The sequence below is a fragment of the Ceratotherium simum genome, chromosome 30, assembly GCF_057802395.1.
Source record: "Ceratotherium simum simum isolate JZ-2026a chromosome 30, ASM5780239v1, whole genome shotgun sequence".
NCBI lineage: Eukaryota > Metazoa > Chordata > Mammalia > Perissodactyla > Rhinocerotidae > Ceratotherium > Ceratotherium simum.
Window position 1 is genome coordinate 27,295,620 of NC_141929.1, and position 26,204 is coordinate 27,321,823.

The 26,204-nt window shown below is 50.9% G+C and overlaps 1 protein-coding gene across 3 annotated transcripts; it reads left to right on the forward strand.

Moving 5' to 3' along the window:
* Window positions 1-5,073: 5,073 nt before the first annotated feature.
* Window positions 5,074-18,025, forward strand: SLC38A7 (solute carrier family 38 member 7). Of its 3 annotated transcripts, none has more exons than XM_087420162.1 (12): window positions 5,074-5,091; window positions 5,575-5,830; window positions 8,370-8,789; window positions 9,760-9,958; window positions 10,190-10,334; window positions 11,241-11,339; window positions 12,150-12,207; window positions 12,383-12,497; window positions 13,842-13,989; window positions 14,528-14,727; window positions 15,551-15,605; window positions 17,769-18,025. In XM_087420162.1, the coding sequence occupies exons 3-12, from the start codon at window positions 8,520-8,522 to the stop codon at window positions 17,869-17,871; spliced, it is 1,392 nt and encodes a 463-aa protein (XP_087276288.1). In that variant the 5' UTR covers window positions 5,074-5,091; window positions 5,575-5,830; window positions 8,370-8,519; the 3' UTR covers window positions 17,872-18,025. The 3 variants fall into 3 exon arrangements, with proteins under 3 accessions (XP_087276288.1, XP_087276289.1, XP_087276290.1); XM_087420163.1 differs by lacking the exon at window positions 5,074-5,091 and adding an exon at window positions 5,957-6,130 and having other exon boundaries at window positions 5,133-5,830; XM_087420164.1 differs by lacking the exon at window positions 5,074-5,091 and adding an exon at window positions 5,971-6,130 and having other exon boundaries at window positions 5,133-5,830.
* Window positions 18,026-26,204: the final 8,179 nt, after the last annotated feature.

Here is a 26,204-nt window from a genome sequence, read left to right on the forward strand (position 1 = left end):
AGACTGAAGACGTATGTTTGTCTTCTGTGTCTTGCTCTTCGGCTTGTCCAGTCTAAAGATGCTGAAAATGTGGGTCTAATCCTTTGGACCTTGGGTGACAAGTGGAGTACCTTGAAGGATCCTGTGGATATAGGCAGGGATGAGGAGATGGAGGGGAGGTGGGAACTTAAGATGTCTACAGGGCCGGCCCCGTGGCGTAGTGGTTAAGTTTGCGTGCTCTGCTGCTGGCGGCCTGGGTTCGGATCCCGGGCGCGCACCGACGTACCACTTGTCAAGCCATGCTGTGGCGGCATCCCCCATAAAGTGGAGGAAGATGGGCACGGATGTTAGCTCAGGGCCAGTCTTCCTCAGCAAAAAAAAAAAGATGTCTACAGGAGCCAAGTAGGTAATATAAACAGTGAATGTAAAGTGACAAAATGATGCAAACTGGATGTAACATGATCACTGGTGACCCACCCTCTCCCTCGGGGATGGGGAAGTTACAGGCACTGTGAGAGTGAAAGCCTGGGGTTGCTGGTCTAAAATCTTTCAAATCAAATGGAAGTCCTGACATTTATGGGAGGTCTATTGATGCTTAGAAGTTGACAACTAATTTAAATTTTTAAAAATGATTTGCAAGCAAGATGCAAATATTGCCAATGTGCAACCTCCAGCATGAAGTCAGATGCCCCGTCGGCAGACATCCAGCAGTGGCTCCTGCTTGGCATCAGTCCTGCCCAAGGTTATTCTGTCCCCTTCTGCTCAGTGCTAGGGGCCATTCAAGATGGGGCAGCTACTGGCCAGACAGGCGGTGGAGCAGGAGTCAGCCCAGAGTCCGTCCACAGTGTCTTGGCAGTTGTTGGGAGGGGAAAACAGGCTCAATTCGTTCTCCCGCTTCTCACTCCTTGAGGGACGCAGTGCACAGCGGGCTCTCTCCTGACCCCCGCCCATCGGTGTTCCTGTTGCTAATGGATACACCAAGGCGGTGAAAGGATAAGCGAGTGGACTGGTCCACTGGATGTCTTTGGAAACATATCTTAAAATGGGAAAACAATAAACATATTAGTCAGCTGTTCTGTAAAGGGACGGACTGCCTAGGTTAGAGAAGCTGCTTTAAGTCTCCTTGTCTGGATCCAAAATGGTTGAAAGCGGGCTGCCAAGACCTCAGCCAGAGAAGGAGCTTGACCACCTTGCGGACCTTGCTATTTTTAAACACATATTGCCGGCTTACCCTCACCGAAGTCCCGTTCCTCACGGAAAACTCACATGGGGGGTGAACCTGATGTTTTTCTCAGCGGTTCAGCCTGTTTGCCTTGAACTCTTTTGTAGTTTCCTAGTCTGGGTCTGAGACGTTAACGTGCTCCCACCTGACAGAGCCTGCTCAGAAAGAAAAGTCATGCCCTTGTTTCATTATAATTTAAGGTAAAATAGTTCCCACATCTGGATCATTTGTTTAAAATATTGGTTCTCTGGCCTTACCTCTGGGCATTCTGACTCACTGTCTGAGACGTGGCCTGGGAATCTATTGTTTAAAATAAGAAAAAAAGGGGCCGGCCGCATGGCATAGTGGTTAAGTGCGTGCACTCCACTGCTGGCAGCCCGGGTTTGGATCCCGGGTGCGCACCAACGCACTGCCATGCTGTGGCGGCGTCCCATATAAAGTGGAGGAAGATGGGCACGGATGTTAGCCCAGGGCCAGTCTTCCTCAGCAAAAAGAGGAGGATTGGCAATGGATGTTAGCTCAGGGATGATCTTCCTCACAAAAAGTAAAAATAAAAAAATAAGAAAAAGAAAACTTTCTAGGTGGTTCAGGTACAGCTGACATGGACCAGCCATTGGGTGCTGTTAGACTACACCACCTCAGGCTTACATCTAAACAGCTAAAGTACGGCTCCCTCAACCAGCTTGAGAACTGTGTTTTAAACCTGTTTCCTTACTTCTGGGATATGGAATTTTTTCCATAGAAAATATTGGTTTATTTATATCTAATAACTGAAAGACATTTTTTTAATGATAATCTTATTAAAATGTGGAGAAAGTTGCAAATCACATATCTGATAAGGGATTTGTATCCAGAATATGCAAAGAACTCTTACAACTCAGTGATAGAAAGACAACCCAACAGCAACATCTAGACTCAAGTATTTGACCAAACAACCAGGTATCATAGCCTAGCCAGGCTGACACATAAAATTAACCATCACACTATGTAATATACAAAATCATAAAAATGTAGATATGTTAGATTCCGTAGTCCAATATCCTTATTTTTGCAAATGAGGAAACAGGTCAGAGAAGATAAGCCCCTAGTTATACACATACATTCACAGGAGAACATGCACACCCAAATTCCCAGAACTGTTCATAAGTTGCTCACTACCTTCTAATAAAATTAAGTGGAAAAAGTTTTTTAAAAAAGACAACCCAGGGGCCGGCCCAGTGGCATAGAGGTTAAGTTCATGCGTTCTGCTTCGGCAGCCCAGGGTTCGCTGGTTCCGATCCCAGGAACAGACTTACCAAGACATGCCGAGGCGGCATCCCACGTAGAAGAGCTACAACTCTACAACTATGATATGCAACTATGTACTGGGGCTTTGGGGAGAAAAAAGAAAAAGAGGAAGACTGGCAGCAGGTGTTAGCACAGGGCCAATCTTCCCCCCCCAAAAAAAAAAGAACCTTAAGATATTTTTACAAAATTAAAAAAGACAACCCAATTAATAACTGGAAAAAGGGTCTGAATAGACATTTTTCCAGAGAAGATATAGCAATGGCCAACAAGCACATGAAAAGATGTTAACATCATTAGTCATCAGAGAAATGCAAAACCACAAGGAGAATCACTTCACACCCACTGGGATGGCTATAATCTAAAAGACAGGCCAGCCCTGGTGGCCTAGTGGTTAAGTTTGACACACTCCACTTTGGCAGCCAGGTTTCAGTTCCCAGGTGTGGACCTACACCTCTCGTCTGGCAGTGGCCATGCTGTGGCAGCAGCTCACGTACAAAAAGAGGAAGATTGGCAACAAATGTTAGTTCAGGACGAAACTTCCTCAGCGAAAAAAAAACAATAACAAGGGTTATCAAGGATATGGATAAACTGGAACCCTCATACACTGTTAGCAGTAATGTAAAATGGTGTACTGCTTTGAAAAACAGTCTGGCAATTCTTCGACAGGTTAAACATGGAGTTATCATTCGACCCAGCAATTCTACTCCTATGTATATACCCAAGATAAATGAAAACATACTTCCACACAAAAATTTGTACATGATGTACAGGGCAGCATTATTCACAATAGCCAAAAGTGGAAACAACACAAATGTCCAACCAATGAATGAATAAACAAAATGTGGTATAGCCCTATGATGGAATATTATTCAGCAATAAAAAGAAATACTAATATATGCTCCAAAATGGATGAACATGGAAAACAGTATGCTAAGCAGAAGAAGGCAGACACAGAAGGTCACATATTATATGATCCTCTTTTTATGAAATGTCAAGAATGGGCAAATCCATAGAAGCACAAAGTAGATTAGTGGTTGCCAGGAGTTTGGGGGAGGGAGGAATGGAGAGAGACTGCTACTGGTTACAGAGTTTTTTTGGGAGAGTGATGACAATATTCTAAAATTAGTGGTGATGGTTGCAAAATTCTGTGAATATACTAAAAACCACTGTATTGGACACTTTAAAAGGATACATTTTATGAGCAAATTCATAAAGCTCAATAAAGCTATTATTTATGTTTTGAAAACCTGTGAACAGCTCCGATGTCTTTTAACAAGTGACTAGTTACACAAACTGTGGTACATATATACCATGGAATTCTATTCAGTAATAAAACATATACACGTTGATAATACACAGCTTGGATGTGTCTCTGGGGAATCATGCTGAGTAAAAAAAAAAGGCAATCCTAAAAACTTACAGACTGTGTGATTCTATTATATAACATTTTTGAAATGACAAACTTTTAGAAATGGAGAACAGATTAGTGGTTGCCAGGGGATATGGAAGAGGGGCCTTGCTGGAGGGAGATGAGTGTGGTTATAAAAAGGCAACAGGAGGGATCCTTGTGGTAATGGAAACGGTCAGCACCTTTAATATGGTGTGGATGTATAAAGCCTACACATATGATTAAATTGTGTAGAACGAAATACACACCAAAAAATGACTACAAGTGTAACTGAGGAAATCTGAATAAGATCAGTGGATTGTGTCAATGCCAATATCCTGGTTGTGATATTATACTATAGTTTTGCAAAATGTCACCATTGAGGGAAACTGCGTAAACAGTACACAGGATCTCTTCGTGTTATTTCTTGTAACTGCGTGTGAATCTACAGTGATCTCAATAAAAATTTCAGTTAAAAAAAAGATGACGGGTTTCTATGGCATTCCCTGTGTTTCCTCATCAGTGAGGACCTTTGACCTACGGAGAGGTAGGTGGAGAGCATGTTTTCATAACACAGATGAGGACATTGGAATGCCGAAGATTCTGTGACAACTTGCAAATGGCAGACAGCCAGGAACAGAAGCCAGGGCTCTGGATATCCATTCCTTCATTCAACAAATATGTGTGTGAATGAGTACAATGCCTCAGAAACTGTTCTAGAATCTAGGCCCTGGGGTTACAGCCATGAACAATGAGATCAGTCTTCTCTATTGTAGGAAAGACCACAGCTCAAGGAGGTGAGAATGGTCCCTCACCATCCTCAGTAAAAAAACTCATGTCACTGGCTGTGGGCCTGTGGGCATGAAGGCAAGGAGGGAGAAGGGGGAGGATAATGATGCCAAATAGCTTTTTTGGGGGGCCACTGCAGCAGGACTGGCAATGATGCCCAACCTCCTAATGCTCTTCCTAGGAGGAAGGAGGAGTGTTTGGCTTGGCCAAGAGGCCAGGACTAAAAGTAACAGAATAATCACGGGCGGGCTGGGCGCAGGCTGGCTCAGGGCAATGCTATGGGGTAAGGATTTAGGAAGCTGGTTCCAAGATCGACACCTGCAGAAAACTACAACTCCCAGCGCGTCCCGCGTCCCGCCCAGCCCTGGTGGTCATGTGATCGCTGCTCACGTGTCCCGGCAGCCGGCTCGGGAATGAAGCACCGTAGGTAGGTGGCAGGAGGTAGAGGCGCTGGAGGGTGCAAGCGTTAGGTCCCCAGGTCCCCGGAGCCCCCACCGCGGCAGAGCCCTGCCCACTCCCTGCAGGGCTCCGGAGCCCGGCATCCCCGCTCCACGCCCGCCTCTCTTGAGCCGGCTCTGCCGCGCCTTAGCCTGGACTGACTTCCCCTGGTCCTAGGCCGGGATCGAGTCCCGGAGCCCCTCCCCAGTTTACCCCACAGCAGCTCACTCGCCTGGCTTCAGGCCTGGGGATCGGCGCCCCCGCCCCGGATGCGCCCTGACCCACCTCCCGATGCAGCCCACCCCTCGTATTTCTGGGATCCAGCCCCAGGCTGGACTGGGAACCCACTCCTACCTGAGGGGCCTATGCGAATGGTTGCAGCTCTGGCCTGAGCAGAGGGTTATCAGGCTTCTAGTCCTGGCTCTGCCAGCTACCCGCTGTGACATTCGTCTAACCTCTTTCTCTTCCTCAGCTTGTTTCCCTCTCTGATCTGGTGCACCATTCCGTGATCTGAGTCAGAGCTGCTCAGTTCCCTTCACTCTGCTGACCAGCACAGAAACAGCCTGAACTCTTCTCTCTGCTGACAGCAGGTTTTAGGTAAAGTCTTGAGAAAGAAGAAATTGGGGCCAGAGAGGAAAGCGAGGAGAATCGGATCTCAGATCTTTGGGGAGAAGGAGCTGTGAAGAGCAGCCCCAACTCCACTATAGCGGATCAGGTGGAAAGAGCAGGTAAGCTGGGCCAATGGAGCTGAGGAATTTGCCGGGAGGGGGTGCTGAGAGATCCTGGACCCAGGCAGAGCCCTCTGAGTCTGAGCTGTGATCAGGGTGGAGGAGGACGCCTCACAGCTCTGGCAGGGCTAACTTTGCAGGGCTCTCTGGAGCTGTGCTGGAAGCCCGGGAGCCGAAGACTCTGCCTCCGCTACTCACTGCTTCGGTTTTTTCGCTGAGTCGCTGGCTGGGTGGCAGGTTGCGTAAGAGGAAGCCCTGCAGCGTCTGACTGATCTTTCTGGATTTGGAGCCAGCAGAGAGGTATTTCCTCTGGAGCTGTGTCCCTTGCTTGCACGCTTGGTGACAGATGTTTGAGAGCACCCAGCCTCTCCCTTTTCCCTCTCATGAGTGTACGGTTCCCAACTTTGTTCAGCCATCACCAGGAGGAGCAATGAGAAGCATCTGACTACCCGGGGGGCTTCATGAGCCATTCTACACCCTGCAGTGTGCTGAGGGCATCAGAGGGCATGCCGCTGTGCGGGACTCTGGTTAGGTCAGTCGTTATGGCTGAGTCTGGCCAGTCCCCTCCTCTTCCCCTGAGCTATAAAGAGTCAACCAGGAAGGGATGAGTAAAGAGTCAAATGCGGAGTTTTGTGTGAATTCCCTGAGCTCAGGACTTAGGAAGGAGGAGGCTCTGGGGGAAGGAAGCTTGGGCAGATTTCGCCTGCATGGGTGGAAACAGCCATCAGCAGCCGCTCTGGAAGGCTGAGCCTGGCTCCTCACTGCCCACTCAGCCACTGCCCTTTTAACGTGGCCTTCATGTTGCTCTTCTTCCCGTTAGCTATCCCAGTGCCTTCACACCTGGCCAATCGCACCAGGCCCTGGTTTTGGTCAGCATTCTGCTCTCTGCCTGCCTAGGGCTGAGGATTCTTAGGCAGAGTGGATGGCAGCGTGGGAAAGGGCGTTTGCAAAAATAACAGTAGCAATGACCATTTATCGAGTGCTAAAGCTTTACCGATATTAACACGCTCTTCGCAGTAACTTATGATATAAAGTCTTAGGTGAAATGACTTGCCCAAGGTCACACAGCTAGGAAGTAGAGGAGTCAGCATTCTGACTTCAGAATCTAATCAGAGCCCCAGGTCACAGCCCTGCTCTGCTCAGGGCTGCTCTTGGTCTGGAGGTGAACTTGACTCTTTAGGGCCGTCATTTCTCTTGAAGGTCTCAGGCTGTGAGCTGAACCTTAAGAACACTGACGGTCATTTTTCAGGGCTGGCCTCCTCAGAGCATCTCAAGATTCTAGGAAAAGGAAGCTTCTTCCCAGTTTTTATGGAAGAGGTCCAAAGCCAAAGAAGAAGGTGTAACTCACCTGTGTTTACCCAGAGAGGGAAGAAATTTATTCAGGGGACAAGCTTTTTATCTGAGTTCAGCACTGCCCACGGTACCATCTTGGGCCCAGGAGTAGGGCAAATGCAAACAGGTGGATGCTGGAGCGTCAGACAGTCCTGAGTAGAATCCAGCTCCAGCACTGACCACATATGACCTAGGGTAGAGCGCTTAGTCCCTCTGGGATTCATTTTCTTCATTGGTAAAGGGATGATAGTCATGTCTACCTTTTAGGGCTACATTGAGGATTTGAGATAAAGCATTCTGTAGCTGCAGCAATGGCGATTGATAGTAACAATAAACGCCACACGTGTGGCCTCAGAGCCTTGCAGGGCTAGCCTAGATCAAGCCTTGTGCCTGTGAAATGCTAGCACATGAGCAAACGCTGATGGAAACCAGCCTGACAGTGCTGGGCGCCAGGGTGGGTGCAGAAGAGCTCAGCGACTGTCCGAGGAGATGGGGAAGAACTGGGGCCTGATAGGGAGGCTGGCAGAGGGGCTGGGAGCATTCCAAGCACAGGATTGATGGTGGCTTTCCCGAGGACCCAAACGTGACAAGCATGGGGCGGGGGGCCGTTTGTCACATGGGTGAAGAGTGAGAATTGGCCTGAATTTTGAAGGGCTTTGAAAGATATGCAGAATTTAGACTCTTGGCCAGAGGCAGGTATGCTGGGCTGTAATACATTGAAATACCCATGGTTCTGGGTGAGGGCTGTTCTTGGGACCCTGTGCTGTGGAAACAGCCTAGGAAGCCAGACAGATCTGGATCCAAATCCTGCTCTGCAACTTGCTAATAATGTGACACTGGGTAGTGATTTGATCTTCTGAACCTTATGACTGCGAGGCTGTCACAAGGACTGGATGAGATAAGATACATCCATGACATTCCTGCCCAATGCGTGACCTCTGTCTCGTGCTGACATGTTAGTATCCCTCTCTTTTATATTTATGTCTGATTGACCCTACAGGCCTGTAAGCCTGAAGCCAACAGGATTTGCATCTGACATATTTCTGTCTCTGCCACCCTGCGCTATGGCACCCGATGCAGTGTCTGCACAGAGGCACCCTGGGTTTGAATCCCAGCCATGTGATCTTGGGAAAGTTGTTTCACCTTCTGTGTCCCCCCTTTCTGTGCCCACCTCAGGATAACAGCAGTGCCCGCCTTTCCCGTCTAGGTTGAGAAGAGCCAGAGCGCACAGCCTCCCAGGATAACAGCCCTGAACGGGCTGGTGCTGCCCCCAGCTACAAGCGTTCCCTCGGCTGCCCTGGGGATGTGGTGGTGAGGCACAGCCCGCAGACCCTGCAGGGAGCGGGCTCCCGGGGCCATGGCCCAGGTCAGCATCAACACTGAGCAGGGCGAGTGGGGCTTGAGCACGGACGCCGGGGAGCGGGCCCGTCTGCTGCAGAGTCCCTGTGTGGACACCGCCCCCAAGAGTGAGGGGGAGGCCTCTTCTGGGGATCTGGGCAGAGGCACCACTTCCACGCTTGGGGCCGTCTTCATTGTCGTCAATGCCTGCCTGGGTGCAGGGCTGCTCAACTTCCCAGCCGCCTTCAGCACAGCCGGGGGCGTGGCAGCTGGCGTCGCCCTGCAGATGGTGAGTGTCCTGGCTGGGAGGGCAGAGGTGCCGTTCGGGTGGTGGGTCTGGGCTCTTTGCCTCAAAAGGGAGCTGTGGGGCCGGCCCCGTGGCTTAGCGGTTAAGTGCGCACACTCCACTACTGGCGGCCCGGGTTTGGATCGGGAGCACACCGACGCACCGCTCATCCAGCCATGCTGAGGCCGTGTCCCACATGCAGCAACTAGAAGGATGTACAACTATGACATACAACTATCTACTGGGGCTTTGGGGAAAAAAAAAGAGGAGGATTGGCAATAGATGTTAGCTCAGAGCTGGTCTTCCTCAGCAAAAAGAGGAGGATAAGCATGGATGTTAGCTCAGGGCTGATCTTCCTCACAAAAAACAAAAAAAAAAAAGGGAGCTGTGGATCAGGGATGGTCAGTAGGTGACACGTGCTACCACTCTCCCCTCCCTCACACGTGGCAGACATTACTAATCTATTACAGCATTCTTCCCTCTGAGCCCAGATGAGGCTTCAAAAGCCTTTCCGACAATCAGGGAAGTTTGGACATCAGCTGCATATTTAATAATTTTGTGGTTATGTTTAAAAAGTGGCCCTTATCTTTTAGAACTGCATGCCAAAATATATACTGATGACGTGATACGAGAGCTTATATTTTCTTAAAATAATCCAGAGTGGGAGACGGAATAGATGAAACAAGATTGGCCATGAATAGATCATTCTTGAAGCTGAGTGTTTGGTACACGGAGCTCCATTATACTATTCTGTCTACTTTTGTATATGTTTGAAATTTTCCACCACACTTCTTTTGTTTTCAAAGAAAGCCTCTACTTGGCAGCCTCCAGTAATCTATTAAAATTGCGCTGCAAGATGAGACTCATTTGCCAGACTGGCTTTGGGCATTGGCCCAGGAAATGCTGAGCGAGACCGGGCTGTGCTTTGCTGCCAAGCCTTTCCCACACCCTCTTGCTCTGCCCCTGCCCGCAGGCCATGCTGGTTTTCATCATCAGCGGCCTCGTCATCCTGGCCTACTGCTCCCAGGCCAGCAATGAGAGGACCTACCAGGAGGTGGTGTGGGCTGTGTGTGGCAAGCTGACAGGCGTGCTGTGCGAGGTGGCCATCGCCACCTACACCTTCGGCACCTGCATCGCCTTCCTCATCATCATCGGGGACCAGCAGGACAAGAGTGAGGTTCCCCCTCAGTACCTACCTCATCCCTCCCTCTCGGCCTTGGGGGTTCTGGAGGGAGGGAAAGGGCACGGAACACCTGCCCAGGGCCTGGCTTGGGCCCCGCATCCATCTGGGGATCCTCCCTCCTGGGCCCATTAGACAGATGGAGGTCCTGAGACCCAGCGGAGCAGGACGGCCACACCCTGCAGTAGCCTGGCGTGACGTTCCCTCCTTCCTCCCTGTGCAGTTATAGCCGTGATGGCAAAGGAGCCTGAGGGGGCCGGCGGGAGCCCCTGGTACACAGACCGCAAGTTCACCATCAGCCTCACTGCCTTCCTCTTCATCCTGCCCCTTTCCATCCCCAGGGAGATTGGCTTCCAGAAATATGCCAGGTTTGGAGTCCCCACCCTAGCCTGGGCTAGACAGAAGCTCTGATCACAGGCAGCTAGAGACCTGAGGGCGCTGGGGAACCCCTCTCCTCCATGCCACCCCACCTCTGGGGCGGCAAGAGTGGGCAAGGCGGGGCGGACCACGGCTTGCAGGGCTTCTGGCATAAGACTTCCTTTTGCATCAGCAACAACGGAGACGGGCCCTTTGCGTCAGTGAGAGATTCAGTTCCAAATGTCCTAGTCACAGAAGGGATGGGTGATAATCAGGAGTGGGAAGGCAGCCGCCTGGCCTGGGCCTTGGCTCTCCCTGGGATGGTGGGACTTTTGACCATTTGCGGTTGTCAGCCGGGCAGCGTCTTCCATGCAGCTTGGTATGAAGGGAGAGGACTGGCTTCCTGGCTCAGAGTCTGAACAGCTGTGGGATTCTAAGCTGTTTCCTGTGATGTGTAATCGAAAGGGTTGTGCTCAGCTGTCTCCAAGGTTCCCTTTGATGTTGACATTCCAGTGTTTGTACCTCCAACCCTCCTACCTCCAGCCTCTCCTAGTTCTCAAAGGCCCTCCTGCAGCCCTCGCCCCGTCTGGGCTGCTCTGATTGAACCAGCAGCTGTGCTTCGAAGCCCAGCCCCGCACCGTGGTCTCTGAGCCGTGGAGCCGAACCAGCGCATTTCCCCACGGCCGCAAATGTCAGTGTGCTCCCCTGTTGGCGTCCAGCTGCCTCCTAGCTGTGGGCAGTTTCTCTGAAATTTACTTCTCATGCATTTCTTGACTTTTTGTCTGGAATAGTCTCCTAATTCGTTCATTAGACACTCGTGGTGTCACTAGAGCTGAGGGTAGATGCCCCTGGGGATGGAATCCGAGAAAAGGCAGCTGAGGCTGGGGAGGAGGAAGCTCATCCTTCTTTCCCCACAGCTTCCTGAGTGTCGTAGGCACCTGGTACGTCACTGCCATCATTATCATCAAATACATCTGGCCAGATAAAGAGATGACCCCAGGGGACATCCTGACCAGGTGGGTAAGGGCCCCTAGGGGACACATGGGGTAGAAGCTGCCACTTGGGCCCAGGCTGTGCTGGGTCAGGCATCAAAAGCCCACACAAGGGGCCGGCCCCGTGGCTTGGCGGTTAAGTGCGTGTGCTCCGCTGCTGGTGGCCTGGGTTCGGATCCTGGGCACACACCGACGCACCGCTTCTCCGGCCATGCTGAGGCCGCGTCCCACATACGGCAACTAGAAGGATGTGCAGCTATGACATACAACTATCTACTGGGGCTTTGGAGGAAAAAAGGAGGAGGATTGGCAATAGATGTTAGCTCAGAGCCGGTCTTCCTCAGCAAAAAGAGGAGGATTAGCATGGATGTTAGCTCAGGGCTGATCTTCCTCACAAAAAAAAATAAAAATAAAACAGATGAGCCAATGTGAGGTTGGCCTCAGGTTGTGGAGACTGCCAGGGTGGAATTGCACGTTTCTCCAACTTGTACTTACCTGTAATTTCCGTATCTTCTTTATGAGGATGAATTTGTTTTGCTATTTAAAAAAAAAAAGTTTCCTTATTTTGAAAGGAACAAACCAGAAAAGCAAAAGCCCCACTGCAGGAGCCAGGGATTCTGGATTTGGGTCCCAGGAGGGCCTTCCAGAGCCTCACTTTTCTGACCTGTGAAATGGAGATGTGTCCTCTCCCCACCCCCAGACTTATGTGGGTTGAGTGTTCTACACTGGTCTATGCTTGTCGATGGAGGCCATGGTGAATAAAGAGAAGGGGTAAGGGGGTGGTTGGTGGCTCTGAGGGCTTCACAGGCAGCAGATCCTTGTGTTTGTCCACAGGCCAGCTTCCTGGATAGCCGTGTTCAACGCCATGCCCACCATCTGCTTTGGATTTCAGGTGCCACCTGCATCCCCGTAGCTCACTCCCCATCCTGGGATGACATCCACATTGCAGGCAGGATGGAGGGATCCTGGAAGGAAGGACAGAGTGGGGCCCCCAGGATGTGCCCCTTGTCCCTGGAAACTGGGGGTGAGGTCAGTTCCCCACCATAACCCTGCCTTCACCCTGACAGTGCCACGTGAGCAGTGTGCCCGTCTTCAACAGCATGCGGCGGCCCGAGGTGAGGACCTGGGGCGGAGTGGTGACGGCTGCCATGGTCATAGCCCTCGCTGTCTACATGGGCACGGGTGAGTGCTCCCCTCCGAGGGCTGGGCTTGGAGTGCTCCCACTTTCCCTCTTTGTCCCCAAGTCCTCTGGCCCAGCTTTCCTGGGGACAGCCCTGCACTCCTAGCACGTGAAACACTCTGTGGGTGTTGGCTTGAACTTGGGCTGCCTTGGGCCTCCTCCTGCCCACAGGAGAGAGATGTCCTCATCCATTGATTCAGCTGCTCTCAGTTGGTGCCTAGAAAATGCCAGGAACTGTTGTCAGCATAGGGGGTGCTGTGGACAGACCTGGTCCTACCCTCACGGAATTCACGGGCTAGTCAGAGAGAGTCTTACAAGAGTAAGTCAGGATCAGTAAGGAATTCCAGACAGTTGTGCGTGCCACGGTGACAGTGAAACAGGGGAGATGTGAGTGGGACTGGGAAGGGGTGCCTTTGGGGGCTGGTTCACAGAAGGCTCCTCTCTGAGGAGGTGGCATATGGGAAGGAGCTAGAATCTGAAGAACTGAAGGAAGAGCGTTCCAGACAGAGGAAGCAGAAAATGCCAAGTCCCTGAGGCAGGGACAGAAGGGTCTGTGTAGCTGGAGTGGAGAGAGTCGGGGCGGGTGACAGGCAGTGAGGCCAGACAGGGAACGGGGCCAGATCCTGTTGGGCCTTGAGGACTGTTGGGAGCCAGCGGGGAAGCGTTTTAAGCAGGGCGTGGCTCTGCGGAAGATGGCCGTGGGTGCTGTGTAGAAGATGGTTTGGGTGAGGGAGCAGGCCTGGGAGACCAGGAAGAATGGCCCTGTGATTCCATCCATAGAGGGTTCTCGGGACCAGCACTGTTCTACCTCTGAAGACGCAGCCAGGAACAAGAGAGGCAAATAGGCAGAACTCCTGTTCTCGGGGGGCTCGTCTTCTGGTTGGGGAGATAGATAATAAACAAGTTTAAAAAACAATCAGAGAGAGAGGAGAGCTGTGAAGGAAATAGGATGGGGTGATGGGAGAGGATGCTTGGGTGGGGGTTGTTGTGGCGGGCTGGGCGGGGAAGCGTTCTCTGGGGAGAGGACATCTGAGCTGAGGCCTGAGGCCTGGATGATGAGATGGCAGCGTGGAGAGCTGGGCAGGCGGAACGTTAATGCAGAAGCTCTGAGACAGGAACATGCTGGGCGAGTTCGAGATCAGAAAGGTGGCAGTGTGGGGGCGGGGGATGTGAGAAATTAGGGAGGGAGGCTTCTGATCCCAGCCCCCGCACCCTCCTAGCCTCAGTCTGAGCCTCCATAGCTGCTCCAATGCTCTTCCCGTCTGATGTCGCACCTGGGAGTGGACGGTCCCTCCCCTGACCCTCCCAGGCTTGCCCCGACCCAGCCCCCTTGTCCCTGCCCTCAGGCATCTGTGGCTTCCTGACCTTTGGAGCTGCTGTGGACCCGGACGTGCTCCTGTCCTACCCCTCGGAGGACATGGCTGTGGCCGTCGCCCGCGCCTTCATCATCCTGAGCGTGCTCACCTCCTACCCCATCCTGCACTTCTGTGGGCGGTGAGCCCCCTCCCCACCCTGCTGGGGCGCTCCCTCCCTCTCCCCAGGGCCCTGTGAACATGGTCCTTTGGCCTTGTGTGGAACTCATTTTGTAGAAGAAAAACTGAAGCCCGTGGGAAAGAGTCAGTGCCTAGGATGGCCCCTCAAGTACCCCCAGCTGGGTCCTGGGCACCCCTTTTGTCCCAAGGTCCCCAGAACATTCTGTGTGTCCTCTAAGAACCTCTAGCCCAGATCTTTTCCTGAACACCCAGCCTTCTTGGTACCCCAGGCCCTTCCTTTTCAGGAGAATAATAGTATCAGTTCCCACGGGGTGAACACCTCCTGGGCCAGGCAAGGCGCTGAGCCCTTCACATTCCCCATCTCCTCAGTCCCCATGGCAAGCCTAGAAGAGTGCTGCTGGGCCCATTTGACAGAAGAGGAAACAGGCTCAGGGACTGGGGCCTTGCCCTCAATCTACCCAGTCGAGGGCCTGGCTCCGTGAGCTGGAGGTGGGGGGCCCCGAGCAGGGGCGCCGCTGACCCCCTCTCCACACGGGCAGGGCGGTGGTCGAAGGCCTGTGGCTGCGCTACCAGGGGACGCCGGTGGAGGAGGACGTGGGGCGGGAGCGGCGGCGGCGGGTGCTGCAGACGCTCGTCTGGTTCCTGCTCACGCTGCTGCTGGCGCTCTTCATCCCCGACATCGGCAAGGTCATCTCCGTCATCGGAGGCCTGGCCGCCTGCTTCATCTTCGTCTTCCCAGGTGTGGCCCCCTGGCGCCCCGCAGCCCTGACTCCCAGGGCCCCCCAGCCTCAGCCCCTCACTTGCTCACCTCCCGGGGAGAGTGACAACCAGGATTTAGTGATCACCCACCTCAGGCTCTGTGCCAACCCCTGTCCAAGCATCGCCTCCTGAAAAGAAGGCGTGGTCATGTTCTCCATTTTACTGACGAGGAGACATGAGGTTCCGAGAGGGTGACAGACTTGCCTAGAGGTTAACAAACTCAGCTAATGAGTAACAGAACCTTTTCAAACCCTAGTCAGTCTAGGGCCACAGCCCATACTCTTAACCCTTCACTCAAGTGTCTGACTTCCTGACTATCAGGGATCTGGCTGGTTCAGTCCCCAGAGGGCAATGGGGCCCGGTGGCAGAAGCCGGGAGACCTTAGTTTCGGACACGGTGTGCCACTAGATCCCTGGGAAATTGTCCCATCTGCCCAGTCAGGAGTCCTGCCTATACCCAGCTTATTTCTATCCAGGAGGCCACCTTGCAGCCTTTGCCACTTTGCTTGGAGTAAGGGGGCCCCATCTGCTCAGAAGTGTGCTGGGAAGGGCCCTGCTTCCAGCGCTGCCCCGTTAGCTCTGAGTCTTGCATGCAGCCCAGGGGGGCCTGTCAGATGCTGGCCTCTCCTGGGAGAGCACAGGCCAGGCCTCCAGCCGGGGGTGGAGTGGGGGGCAGAGATGGAATATCTGGAAGGGCACACATAGCCCTTTCTCTGTCCACCACTACTGCCTCTTGGTAAGGGAGGAGGCCAGGGTGAGGGAGGGAGTCCACACAAGGTCTCAGGGCCACCTCTTCTCCTCCAGGGCTGTGCCTCATTCAAGCCAAACTCTCTGAGATGGAGGAAGTCAAGCCAGTCAGGTAAAGCAGGGCCCAGCCCATGGTCTTCTCGGGGAGGTGCTGGATGCGGGGGGGTCTTAAAATAGGTAGAGGCTAGGAGCTACCCTCAGCCTCCAGTAAGGCTATGGATTAATTCCCCTGCCTGGCCGCAGCAGAGGAGCCCTCCACACCCAGTCCTGGCCTTGCTCTGGGGGTGATCATCTCTGCCTGCCTCTCAGCTTGAGCGTTGCTAGGTTACACAGCTTCCGGGAGACTTGTATACTTCGAAAAACATGAGTTTCAAAATAGTTTTTTTAAGGGGCCAGCCCAGTGGCGCAAGCGGTTAAGTGCGCGCGCTCCACTGTGGCGGTCCGGGGTTCGCTGGTTCGGATCCCGGGCGCGCACCGACACACTGCTTGGCAAGCCATGCTGTGGCGGCGTCCCATATAAAGTGGAGGAAGATGGGCACAGATGTTAGCCCAGGGCCAATCTTCCTCAGCAAAAAAAGAGGAGGATTGGCGGATGTTAGCACAGGGCTGATCTCCTCACAGAAAAAAAAAAATACTTTTTTTAAATGGGTAACACGTGCTAGTTGTAACAGTTTAGACACTACTGAAGGACTTCAGAGAAAAAAGTGGAAGTTCCTCTTCCTCCACAGCCCGCGCCCCCACCACATCCCTTCTCTTGAGAGAGCTCCATGTCATCAGCATGGTCTGTGCCCTTCTAGACTGTTTCTGTGCGTGCACAAATGTCTGTGTACACATAGCTATGCATATAGCTGCCGTGCCAGACACCCTTTTCTGGTACTTGGTTTTTTCACTTAACCATGTATCTTGGAGATCACTCTATGTCAGCACAAGAAGATCCACTTCTTCCTTCTTTTTTTTTTTTGCTGAGTAAGATTCACCCTGAGCTAACATCCATTGCCAATCCTCCTCTTTTTGCTTGAGGAAGCTTGGCCCTGAGCTAACATCTGTGCCCATCTTCCTCTATTTTGTATGTGGGAGACCGCCACAGCATGGCCACCAACAAGTGGTGTGGGTCCACGCCTGGGAACCAAACCCAGGCTGCTGAAGTGGAGCGTCCCAAACTTAACCACTAGGCCATGAGGCCAGCCCTCACTTCTTCCTTTTTTAATGGCTACAGAATATTCTGTTGTATGAATGTGTCCTGAATGTGAACACTCTTATACATATACATCTTGGCACACCTGTTTCAGGATCTTGGTAAGATCGATTCTTAGAGAGAAGTTGCTAGGTCACAGGGCATGCCCATTTTAACTTTGGCACAGGAGTTCAAATTACCCTTCAGAACGACAGTACCCGTCAGAGTCCCAGCAGCAGTGAATGAGCGTGCCCTGCCAGCATAGTCTATAATAGCCTTTTAAAATTTTGTTAGTCTGATGGATGCAAAACACTACATTGTTTTACTATGTACATGTCCCTAAATAGTAGAGAGGTTGAGAACAGGTTGCATGCTTTTAAAAAAAATTATTGTGCAAGCAATACTCATTCATTATAAAAAATGTGAAAAATACACACAAGTCTAAAGAAGAAAATAAAAATCACCCTAAACCTCAATACCCAGTTATAACTCTATTGCTATTTTTTTTTTTTGTGGTGAGGAAGATCAGCCCTGAGCTAACATCCATGCCAATCCTCCTCTTTTTTTTTGCTGAGGAAGACTGGCCCTGGGCTAACATCCGTACCCATCTTCCTCCACTTTATATGGGACGCCGCCACAGCATGGCCTGACAAGCGGTGCCTCGGTGCGCACCCAGGATCCAAACCCGGGCCGCCAGCAGCGGAGCGCTCGCTCTTAACCGCTATGCCACGGGGCCGGCCTGCTGGTGCTATTTTTGGTACATATATTTGCAGGCGTCTGCTTCTTTTTAAATGAAATGGATCACACTCCATGTGACCTGCTTTCTCCTGAACATCTTTCCATCAAGAGGCGTGCATTCTAATCCTGGTGCTGCCCTTGGTGTGCTCTGACCAGTCAGTTAATCCCGTTAGGTCTTGGTCTCCTTACGTGGGACTGGCGATCAGACACCTGACCCCAAATACCTTTGTATGAAAAGTCCTTGAGAAGTAGGAAGTGCCCTACCCCCAGGAGAAGTGGTATAAGTAATTTACGGTAATTAACTGATATATGTATCTGCAGAGTCAGGGATGGATTGACTGACCAAACCCCTCTGCCCTACAGCTGGTGGGCGCTGGTCAGTTACGGAGTCCTCTTGGTCACCCTGGGAGCCTTCATCTTCGGCCAGACCACAGCCAATGCCATCTTTGTGGATCTCTTGGCATAACCACTGCCTCCCAGGGAACACGTGGCCTTTGCCACTGGACCCAGGATCCCATCTCTTAGAGCTGCGGGGCCACCCTGAGTCTGGCATCCTTCCCCCCTACTGGTGGGATGACACCTGGACATCCTTTTACAGGGACAGTTGTGGCGTGAAATCAGGCCCCACACCTCTGGGCAGCTCAAACCCAGCTCTCTTGCTGCCTCCCCCATCCTGGCAGTGCCGTGGATGGTGGGAGGAGGTCTCGTGTTGCAGAGGAACCTTCCCCTTTCCTCCAACTCTCGAATTCTCCGTGCCTGGAACCCATGGATGAAGAGGGCCAGAAGGTCTCAGAGGAAAGAACCCAGCCTGACTTCCCTCTGGAGAAAGTCTGGACAAAGGGCCGTCCTCCACAGAGCAGCCTGTCCTGAGTAGGGGCTGTGCTCACTACCCCCAGACACAGTGCCTGCTCCAGTCTCTCGGCAGCCCAGCCAGGGGTGACTTCCTCTAGGATCTGGCAGTTTTCAAAGGTGACACTGAAATCAGACCAATGCGCAGAGGCAGATAGAGTCATGCTTGTCCACTCCCTCCTGGCCCACAGTGAGCCTGATAGCCCTCTCTCCCCAGCTAATTGACACTCCCAAGCCTTTGGCGCCTCACCCTATCTCTTTCCCCAAACCTGAGAGTCCAGGCGTCCCTCTCCTCCTCCATGCCCAGACATCACCACGTCTAATGTTTACAAACGGTGCCAGCCCGGCCTTGAACCAGGGCCCAGGGGCCATCCCGTGCCACCGCGGTGCTGTGAGTACACCTCCGTTAGCTTTCCCAAGAGGGGAGTCTGCTTTTCTCTTCCGAGTCCAGATGGGCCCCTCTTTTCTGAGGCACAAGGGTGGGTAATGGAAAAGGCCGAGAACCTTTCAGACCCGTGCAGGCCCGGCTGCTCAGGACCAAGGTGACCCTGTCTGACCTTCACTTTCACCAACTGCCTCTCTTCTCCCTGGCCCCCACTTCCCCCTCCCCTGCCATTTGCGTGCAGTCACGCCAGCCTGGAAGTTTCCCTTCCAATCTGGATCTTGTCTGCTCCTTCCCCGCATCACTTCTTCGCCCCCTACCCCATTTTTCTATGTAGCTCGACCTCTCCTGTTCACGTAAGTGTGGGGGTGGAGGGTTGCCAAACCCTCTCTTGTCAACTTCCTCAGCTCCACACATCCACAGGCCTGGCCTCGGTGGCCTGTCCGTCACACTGAGGTCACACCTAGATTGTGCCCCAGGCAAGGTGAGGGGGACGCTATTCTCCCCCTTCCTATTCCCATTTTGAACACGTTGGCCGCTCACTTTGGTCAACTCCAGGTGCCGAATCAGGCTTCCTCTACCCAGAACACTAGTATTTCTCTGGCCCCTCCTGCCCAAAACCTCAGTACCCGGGGTGAGAGGGACCCCCACCCAGCAGCCCACCATTCAGGGCAGTCAGATCTGAGAAGCAGAGGCTGGAGCGGAGGCCGGAGAGGCTTCTGCTCAGTCCCCAGACTGAGTGACCTGCCTTTCCTCACATCCCCCTCCTGCTCCCTGAGGCCAGACCCACTCTGCTGTTTTCTCAGCCTGCTGCACAGCACCAGGCCGTGCCAGCGCCCACCCTCACAAGGTTAGGAGGACGGCCCGCTCAGTAGAGGCTGCATAGCCTCCTAATGCTGAGTTTCGAGGGTGGGGGGATGTAGGGGGAGTCATTGCACAGAACCGGACCAGTCGGGAAAAGGAGCAGGAGTCCGGCCTTGTGGCCTAACCTCAGGAGCCCCCTCCCTGCCAGGGCCTTTTACTGTTTCTTTTCTGTTTGTGCACATTCAGACTAGGGAGGCTGGTTAATAAAAAGAGACTTGTGCTGCTGAGCTGCGTGGCCTGTGTCTGGTGCTGGGGACAGAGTCCAGGCCACTGACAGGAGGAATATGATCTGGGGTGGAAATGGATGGGAAGGAAGGCCTTTGGGCTTTATCATCTATGACCCCTGACTCAGGAATGGGCACCACCATGCTGCCTCTACCAGGCCAGAAACCTGCAGGTGGTTCTCAACGCCTCCCTTTTCTTCCCCATCCCATCAGCCCTTCCCTGCTGACTTGGGAGTTTGCCTCTGTCTCCTGTCCTGCTGCTTCTGCCGTGGCTCAAGCCCTCACTGTGTCTTCCTGCACCACTGTGGCCTCAGGCTGGCCTCGGTGCTGCATGTCCCTCCCTGACCTCAAATTTTGGAGTGAGCTTCAAACTCCTGAGCATCTGCCCCTTGTCTTTTCCAACGCGTGTGTTAAGCAGGCCCTGGGTGTCCTGATTGTGGAGAGTTACTGTGCCCAGTGCTGGCGAGAAGACACTCAGCAAAACAGACACAAGCTTTGCTCTCAGTTGACTGGGGAAGACCGATGCTACGCAAGAGATCACAAATAATACTCTTGCAAATGGTGATAAGTGCCAAGAAAAGAAAATATAGAATGTTATATTTGGGGGCCTGGAGCTCGTCTGGGGAGTCAAGGAAGGCTTCCTGGAGGAAGTGATATTTGAGCTGGCCCCTGAATGATGACTAGGAATGGACTAAGTGAAGAGAGGTGGGGAGACCTTTCCAGGCCATGGAAACTGCATGTGCAAAGGCCCTGTGGTGGGAGGAAGATGGTTGCTTGAGGAACTGAAAAGTGGCCATTGTAGGTGGAGCACTGCCTGGATGTGGGTGAGAAGAGAGCATTCTGGGATGGTCTTCGATGGTTCCCCCTTGTCCTTAGGGTAAAGTCTAACCTGCTTATCTCCCACCACACTCCCTCTCCCTGCTCCAGTCCTGTGCAAACAAAGATCCCTCCCTCCTGGTGGGGATGGGGACTCCAAAGAGGAAACACTTGAAAGGCTAGAGGGGTGGGCCATGGTTCACACCTGACTAGGGGGCCAAGAGCTTGAGGTTTGGTTTCACTTTCTCTGAGCGAACAGAGGGGACGAAAGGTTACATCTGTGCCAAGGGCAAAGGCACAGCCACATTCATCCATTAGACTCAAGACATCCCTGCTTCTTGCTCAGCACACTTGTAAGCACTTAGTCGATGTCTCTCCCCCATTAGACTCCATGGGAGCAGCGGCATGTCCCTTTGTCCCTCAGGTATCTTAGCCTGGCACATAAGCAAGTGTTCAATAGTTGTTGAACAAATGAATGACTATCAGCCAACATTTGTTGAGTTCTTACCTTGCGCCAGCACTATATTAGCATCATTCTCATGTGGTCTTCACAATGACTCTATGAGGAAGTGAAAGCCAAGAGCGGTTAGTTGGCCCAGGGACGCACAGCTAGTATAATTGGAGCCAGACAGCCCTCTTGCTATGTATGAATGAACAAGTGAGCAGAGGGCTCTCCCAGAGCCAGCCTGGGGATTTTTGACCCCAGGAGGCAAGCTTAGGAACCTGCGACCCCCATGCTGGCGCCAACACCAGATCTTAGAACCCTGAATCATTCTCCTGGCCAATCCGTGTCGAACGATGGGATGCCTGCTGGCTAGTGGCTCTGGGCAAGTCTCTTCACCTCTCTGGGCTTCTGTCTCCCGATCTCTAAAATGGAAACGATAATTACTGACCCTGTTTACCTGCCAGGGTAAAGGCAAGTCAACATAAAGAAAGTACATGAGGGCCGGCCCAGTGGCTTAGTGGTTGGGTGCCCCCGCTCCGCTCCTGGCGGCCCGGGTTCGGATCCTGGGTGCGCACCGACGCACTGCTTCTCTGGCCATGCTGGGGCCGCGTCCCACATGCAGCAACTAGAAGGATGTGCAGCTATGACATCTACTGGGGCTTTGGGGGAAAAATAAATAAATAAATAAAAAATTAAAAAAAAAAAAAAAAAAGAAAGTACATGAGAAATAACGGAAGTGCTTGATAGCTGGAATTCCATGTTTACAGAAGAAATGTGAAAACTCAGCTTCCTCTCAGGAGCACACAGGCTGGGGTTCGCCTACCACTCCCTGGGAGTAAGGGTGCTTCTCAAAGTTCACTGTGCACACAAAATTTTTATCTCCTTAGGATATACATTGTGATTCAATAGGTCCAGGGTGGGGCCTGAGGTCTGCTTTGCTAACGCTCCCAGTGTCGCCCATGCTCTGGTCCTCGGACGACACTTTGAGTAGCAAGGGACTGGTGAACAGAGCAAAGGCTTTGGCCTCAGGCAGACCTTGGTTGTATCTGAGCGATGCTTCTTACAGTGGGAACTCAAGGAATCAGTTCACTTCCCTGAGCACCACTTTCCTCAACTATGAAGTGGAGCGACGGTGCCCACCTTGTAGATCTATATCTAAATCTAAGGACAAAGGGCATAATAATATATGTGAAGTACCTGGCAGATAGCAAGGATTCTGTTGGTCATTTCCCTCTACAAGAAGGATGTAGGGGGAATGTACAACTGCAGTTTCTTCCTTGGGTCAATAGAGGACACCTTTGCTTAATTTCTGTTTATGAAAGCCAGGAGCCTGCAGCCTCAGAGGAGACTCCAGGCCTCTGAGTCACTAGGGCTCCTGGTGATTCGGCTGCTGCTTAGTACTTCTGAGTGATGTCCCTACACGGGGGCAAAGCCACCTCGAGATCATGGCCTCCAGTCTGATGGGGTACTCAGACCAATCAAATAATCACAGAAACTAATTGTGTAGGTACATGTGCTAGATGTAGATTATATATTACAAATCCAGATTTGGTAATAATTCATTACTATGATACAATGAAAAAATTTTCAGTAGGTGTGGAGGAAAGCCAGAGACATTGTAGCCAGGAAGAAGGCAGACACCCTGCCCTCCAAACACTTTGTGTCTCCTGGGAGAGAAGAGAACCAAGATTCATCCATTTGGTCATTCTTCCATTAAAAATGAAATTGGGGGCGGGGGGGCAGCCCAGTGGCACAAGCAGTTAAGTGTGCGTGCTCTGCTGCAGCAGCCTGTGGTTCGCCGGTTTGGATCCCGGGCGTGCACCAACACACCACTTGGTAGGCCATGCTGTGGCGGCATCCCATATAAAGTGGAGGAAGATGGACACTGATGTTAGCCCAGGGCCGGTCTTCCTCAGCAAAAAAAGAGGAGGATTGGCAGATGTTAGCGCAGGGCTGATCTTCTTCACACACAAAAAAATAAATTGGGGGGATGGCCTGGTGGTGTAGTGGTTAGGTTCGCACACTCTGCTTCAGCAGCCCAGAGTTCGCAGGTTTGGATCCCAGGCGCACACCTACACACTGCTTACCAAGCCTTGCTGTGGCAGGCATCCCACATATAAACTAGAGGAAGATGGGCATGGATGTTAGCCCAGGGCCAATCTTCTCAGCAAAAACAGGAGGATTGGCAACAGATGTTAGCTCAGGGCTAATCTTCCTCACCAAAAAAAAAGAAATTGATATATTTCCAGTCTAGAGTGTAAGAAGCGTGGAAATGGCTACTCCATCCTAACAACAAGTAAAAAGCTAAACAAACCAAAAAGTCAAGAACTCTTCCTAGATCTGAAAAATAAGTCAGGTTACGGAGCACACCACAACCCCAAAATTGGAGGGAGTGACAGGCAAACACAGAGCAGAAACCTACAAGCAGTAACCTCTGCAGGAACCGGTGCCAGGGTAGGGAAACCTGAACTGTAGTTGATGAGTTGCTGGAGGCTCAGTGTGGACAAGTCTGAGACATAAAGACACCAGTGGTGCGGGGGGCCACACTTTTGTGCATTTTACCTCCTGGAGCTCCTCCAGGTTCTCTCAGTAAACATCAGAGAACAATCCCCTCGTGCTTCTGGCAGGGGAGGGTAAAAGGAACCATTCTGAAATGTGCTAGAGCATTCTGTTCTTAACAAGATCTTCCCTCCGGAGAAACTTAAAATTTAACCAGAGCCTAACCTGCTGGGGTTTTATCAGAGCCTAACTGACCTAGGGGAAGGGAAATACCCGAATCCAGCCAGCTCTAGTCTTCAGCGTGGAGGAAGGGAAATACTCAACTCCAATCCACTCTAGCCACTTAAAGGGGATTGGAGGGGGAACCGAGAAGCATGTGTGCTGTTCACAGTCCAGAAGCACACAGGCTCACTAAAAGACTGTGATCTAATCATAGGCCTGTAGCAGGCTTCCCTTCCCCCACACCTCACAACAACATTACTAAAGGCCTATGTATAGCAGTTCCTTTTACCCAGTATCTTATGTCCAGCTATCAAGAAAAAATTACAAGACATACTAAAAGGTAGAAAACACAGGGTTTTTTTTATTATTATTATTTTTTAAGGTGAGAAAGACTGGCCCTGAGCTCACATCTGTGCCATTCTTCCTCTATTTTGTATGTGGGACACCACCACAGCATGGCTCAATGAGCGGTATGTAGGTCTGCACCCAGGATCCGAACCTGTAAACCCTGGGCTGCCTACAGCAGAGCACGTGAACTTAACCACTACACCACCAGGCCAGCCTGTAAAAAACACAGTTTGAAGAGAAAGAGCAAGCATCAGAGCTGGACTCAGATATGGGAGGGATGCTAGAATTATCAGACCAAGAATTTAAAACAGCTATGATTAATATGCTAAAGGCTTTCGTGGATAAAGTAGACAGTGTGCAAGAACAGATGGGCAATGTAAGCAGAGAGATGGAAATTCTAAGAAAGAACCAAAAAGAAATGCTAGAGATAAAAAAAAAAAAAACCTCTCTAAGAGAGATAAATAACACCTTTGATGGGTTTATTAGCAGACTGGATAGAGCTGAGGAAAGAATCTCTGAGCTTCAGGATATCTCAACAGAAACCTCCAGAACTGAAAAGCAAATAGAAAAAAGACTAAAAAAAACCATAACAGAAAATCCAACAACTGTGGAACTACTAAAAATGGAGTAATATACACAAAATGGGAGAACCAGAAGGAGAAGACAGAAAGGAACAGAAAAAATATTTGAAATCATAAAGATTGAAAATTTCCCCCAAATTAATGTCAAACATCAAGCCTCAGATCCAGGAAGCTCAGAGAACCCCAAGCAGAATAAATGCCAAAAAATATGACAACTAGTCATATCATTTTCAAAATACAAAAAAAAAAATCAAAGATAAAGAAAAAATCTTGAAAGAAGCCAGAGGGAAAAAAACAAAGATAAGAATTACATCTGAGGGCCGGCTCCGTGGCTTAGCGGTTAAGTGCGCGCGCTCTGATGCTGGCGGCCCGGGTTCGGATCCCGGGAGCGCCCCGAGGCACCACTTCTCCGTCCAACGTGAGGCCGAGTCCCACGTACAGCAACTAGAAGGATGTGAACCTATGACATACAACTATCTACTGGGGCTTTGGGGGGAAAAAACTGAATAAATAAAATCTTTAAAAAAAAAAAAAAAAGAATTACATCTGACTTCTCTTCAGAAACCATGCAAGCAAGAAGAGAGTGGAGTGAAATATTTTAAATGTTAAGAGAAAAAAAACCACCAACCTAGAATTCTGTACCCTGCAAAATTATCCTTCAAAAGTGAAGGAGAAATAAAGACTTTCTCAGACAAACAAAAAATTGAGCGAATTTGTTGCCAGTAGACTTGCCTTGAAAGAAGAGTTAAAAGAAGTTCTTTAGAGAGGAAAAAAAATGAAATAAAGAAGATATGGCTATTATAAAACAAGAAAAGAATGTTTGAAAAGTGAACAAAATAAAAGCCAGCACCTAAAAATTCAAAGTATGATAGCCAAATTAAAAAATAAATCAAAAGAAGAATTGACGATAGATAAGAAAATCTCCCAGAAAGCAGAACAAAAAGACAGAGATGGAAAAAAAGAGATAATAATATCAGAGTTTCAACTGAGGTTCACATCTGACTTAACAGTAGTTCCAGAAATAAGAACAGAGAAAATGGGTAGGGAGAAGAGAGGGTAGCAGAGAAGGGGTATATTATCAAAGAAATAACTCAAGAAAAGTTCCCAGAACTGAAAGACATGAGTCTCCATATTTGGGCAGGTAAATTGAATTTTAAGAGCTGCACACTAGAAATAAAGAGAAAATCTTAAAGATTTTCTGAGATGGTGAGCGGAGAGGGCAGACACCATGCTCTTAGCGTCAGTGCAAGCTAGAAGTTAACCTATCAATGCCTTCATAATTTTAAGTGAAAGTGTTCAACCTAGATTTCAGTATACAGCCCAACTCCCAATCAAGTGTGAGGCTAAAATTTAAATATTTCCAGATAAGCAAGAGGTAAATAAATTTGCATCCTATGCAGCCTTTCTTAGAAAGTCACTAGAGAATGTGCTTCAGCAAAACAGAGTTGTAAAGCAAGAAAGAGGAAGGCAAAGCATCCCTAAAACAAAGAATCAACCGAGAAGAATGACCAAGGTGTTCCAGAACGGCAGCTGGGCAGCTGACCAAAAGGTGGCCAGTTCAATTGGAGT

Bases quoted from the DNA above. Each gene is read 5' to 3' on its own strand.
- SLC38A7 (XM_087420162.1), top strand. From the start codon at position 8,520: ATGGCCCAGGTCAGCATCAACACTGAGCAGGGCGAGTGGGGCTTGAGC. The intron at 10,335-11,240 runs GTTTGGAGTCCC...CTTTCCCCACAG, and splicing joins GGCTTCCAGAAATATGCCAG to CTTCCTGAGTGTCGTAGGCA. The intron at 11,340-12,149 runs GTGGGTAAGGGC...GTTTGTCCACAG, and splicing joins CCAGGGGACATCCTGACCAG to GCCAGCTTCCTGGATAGCCG.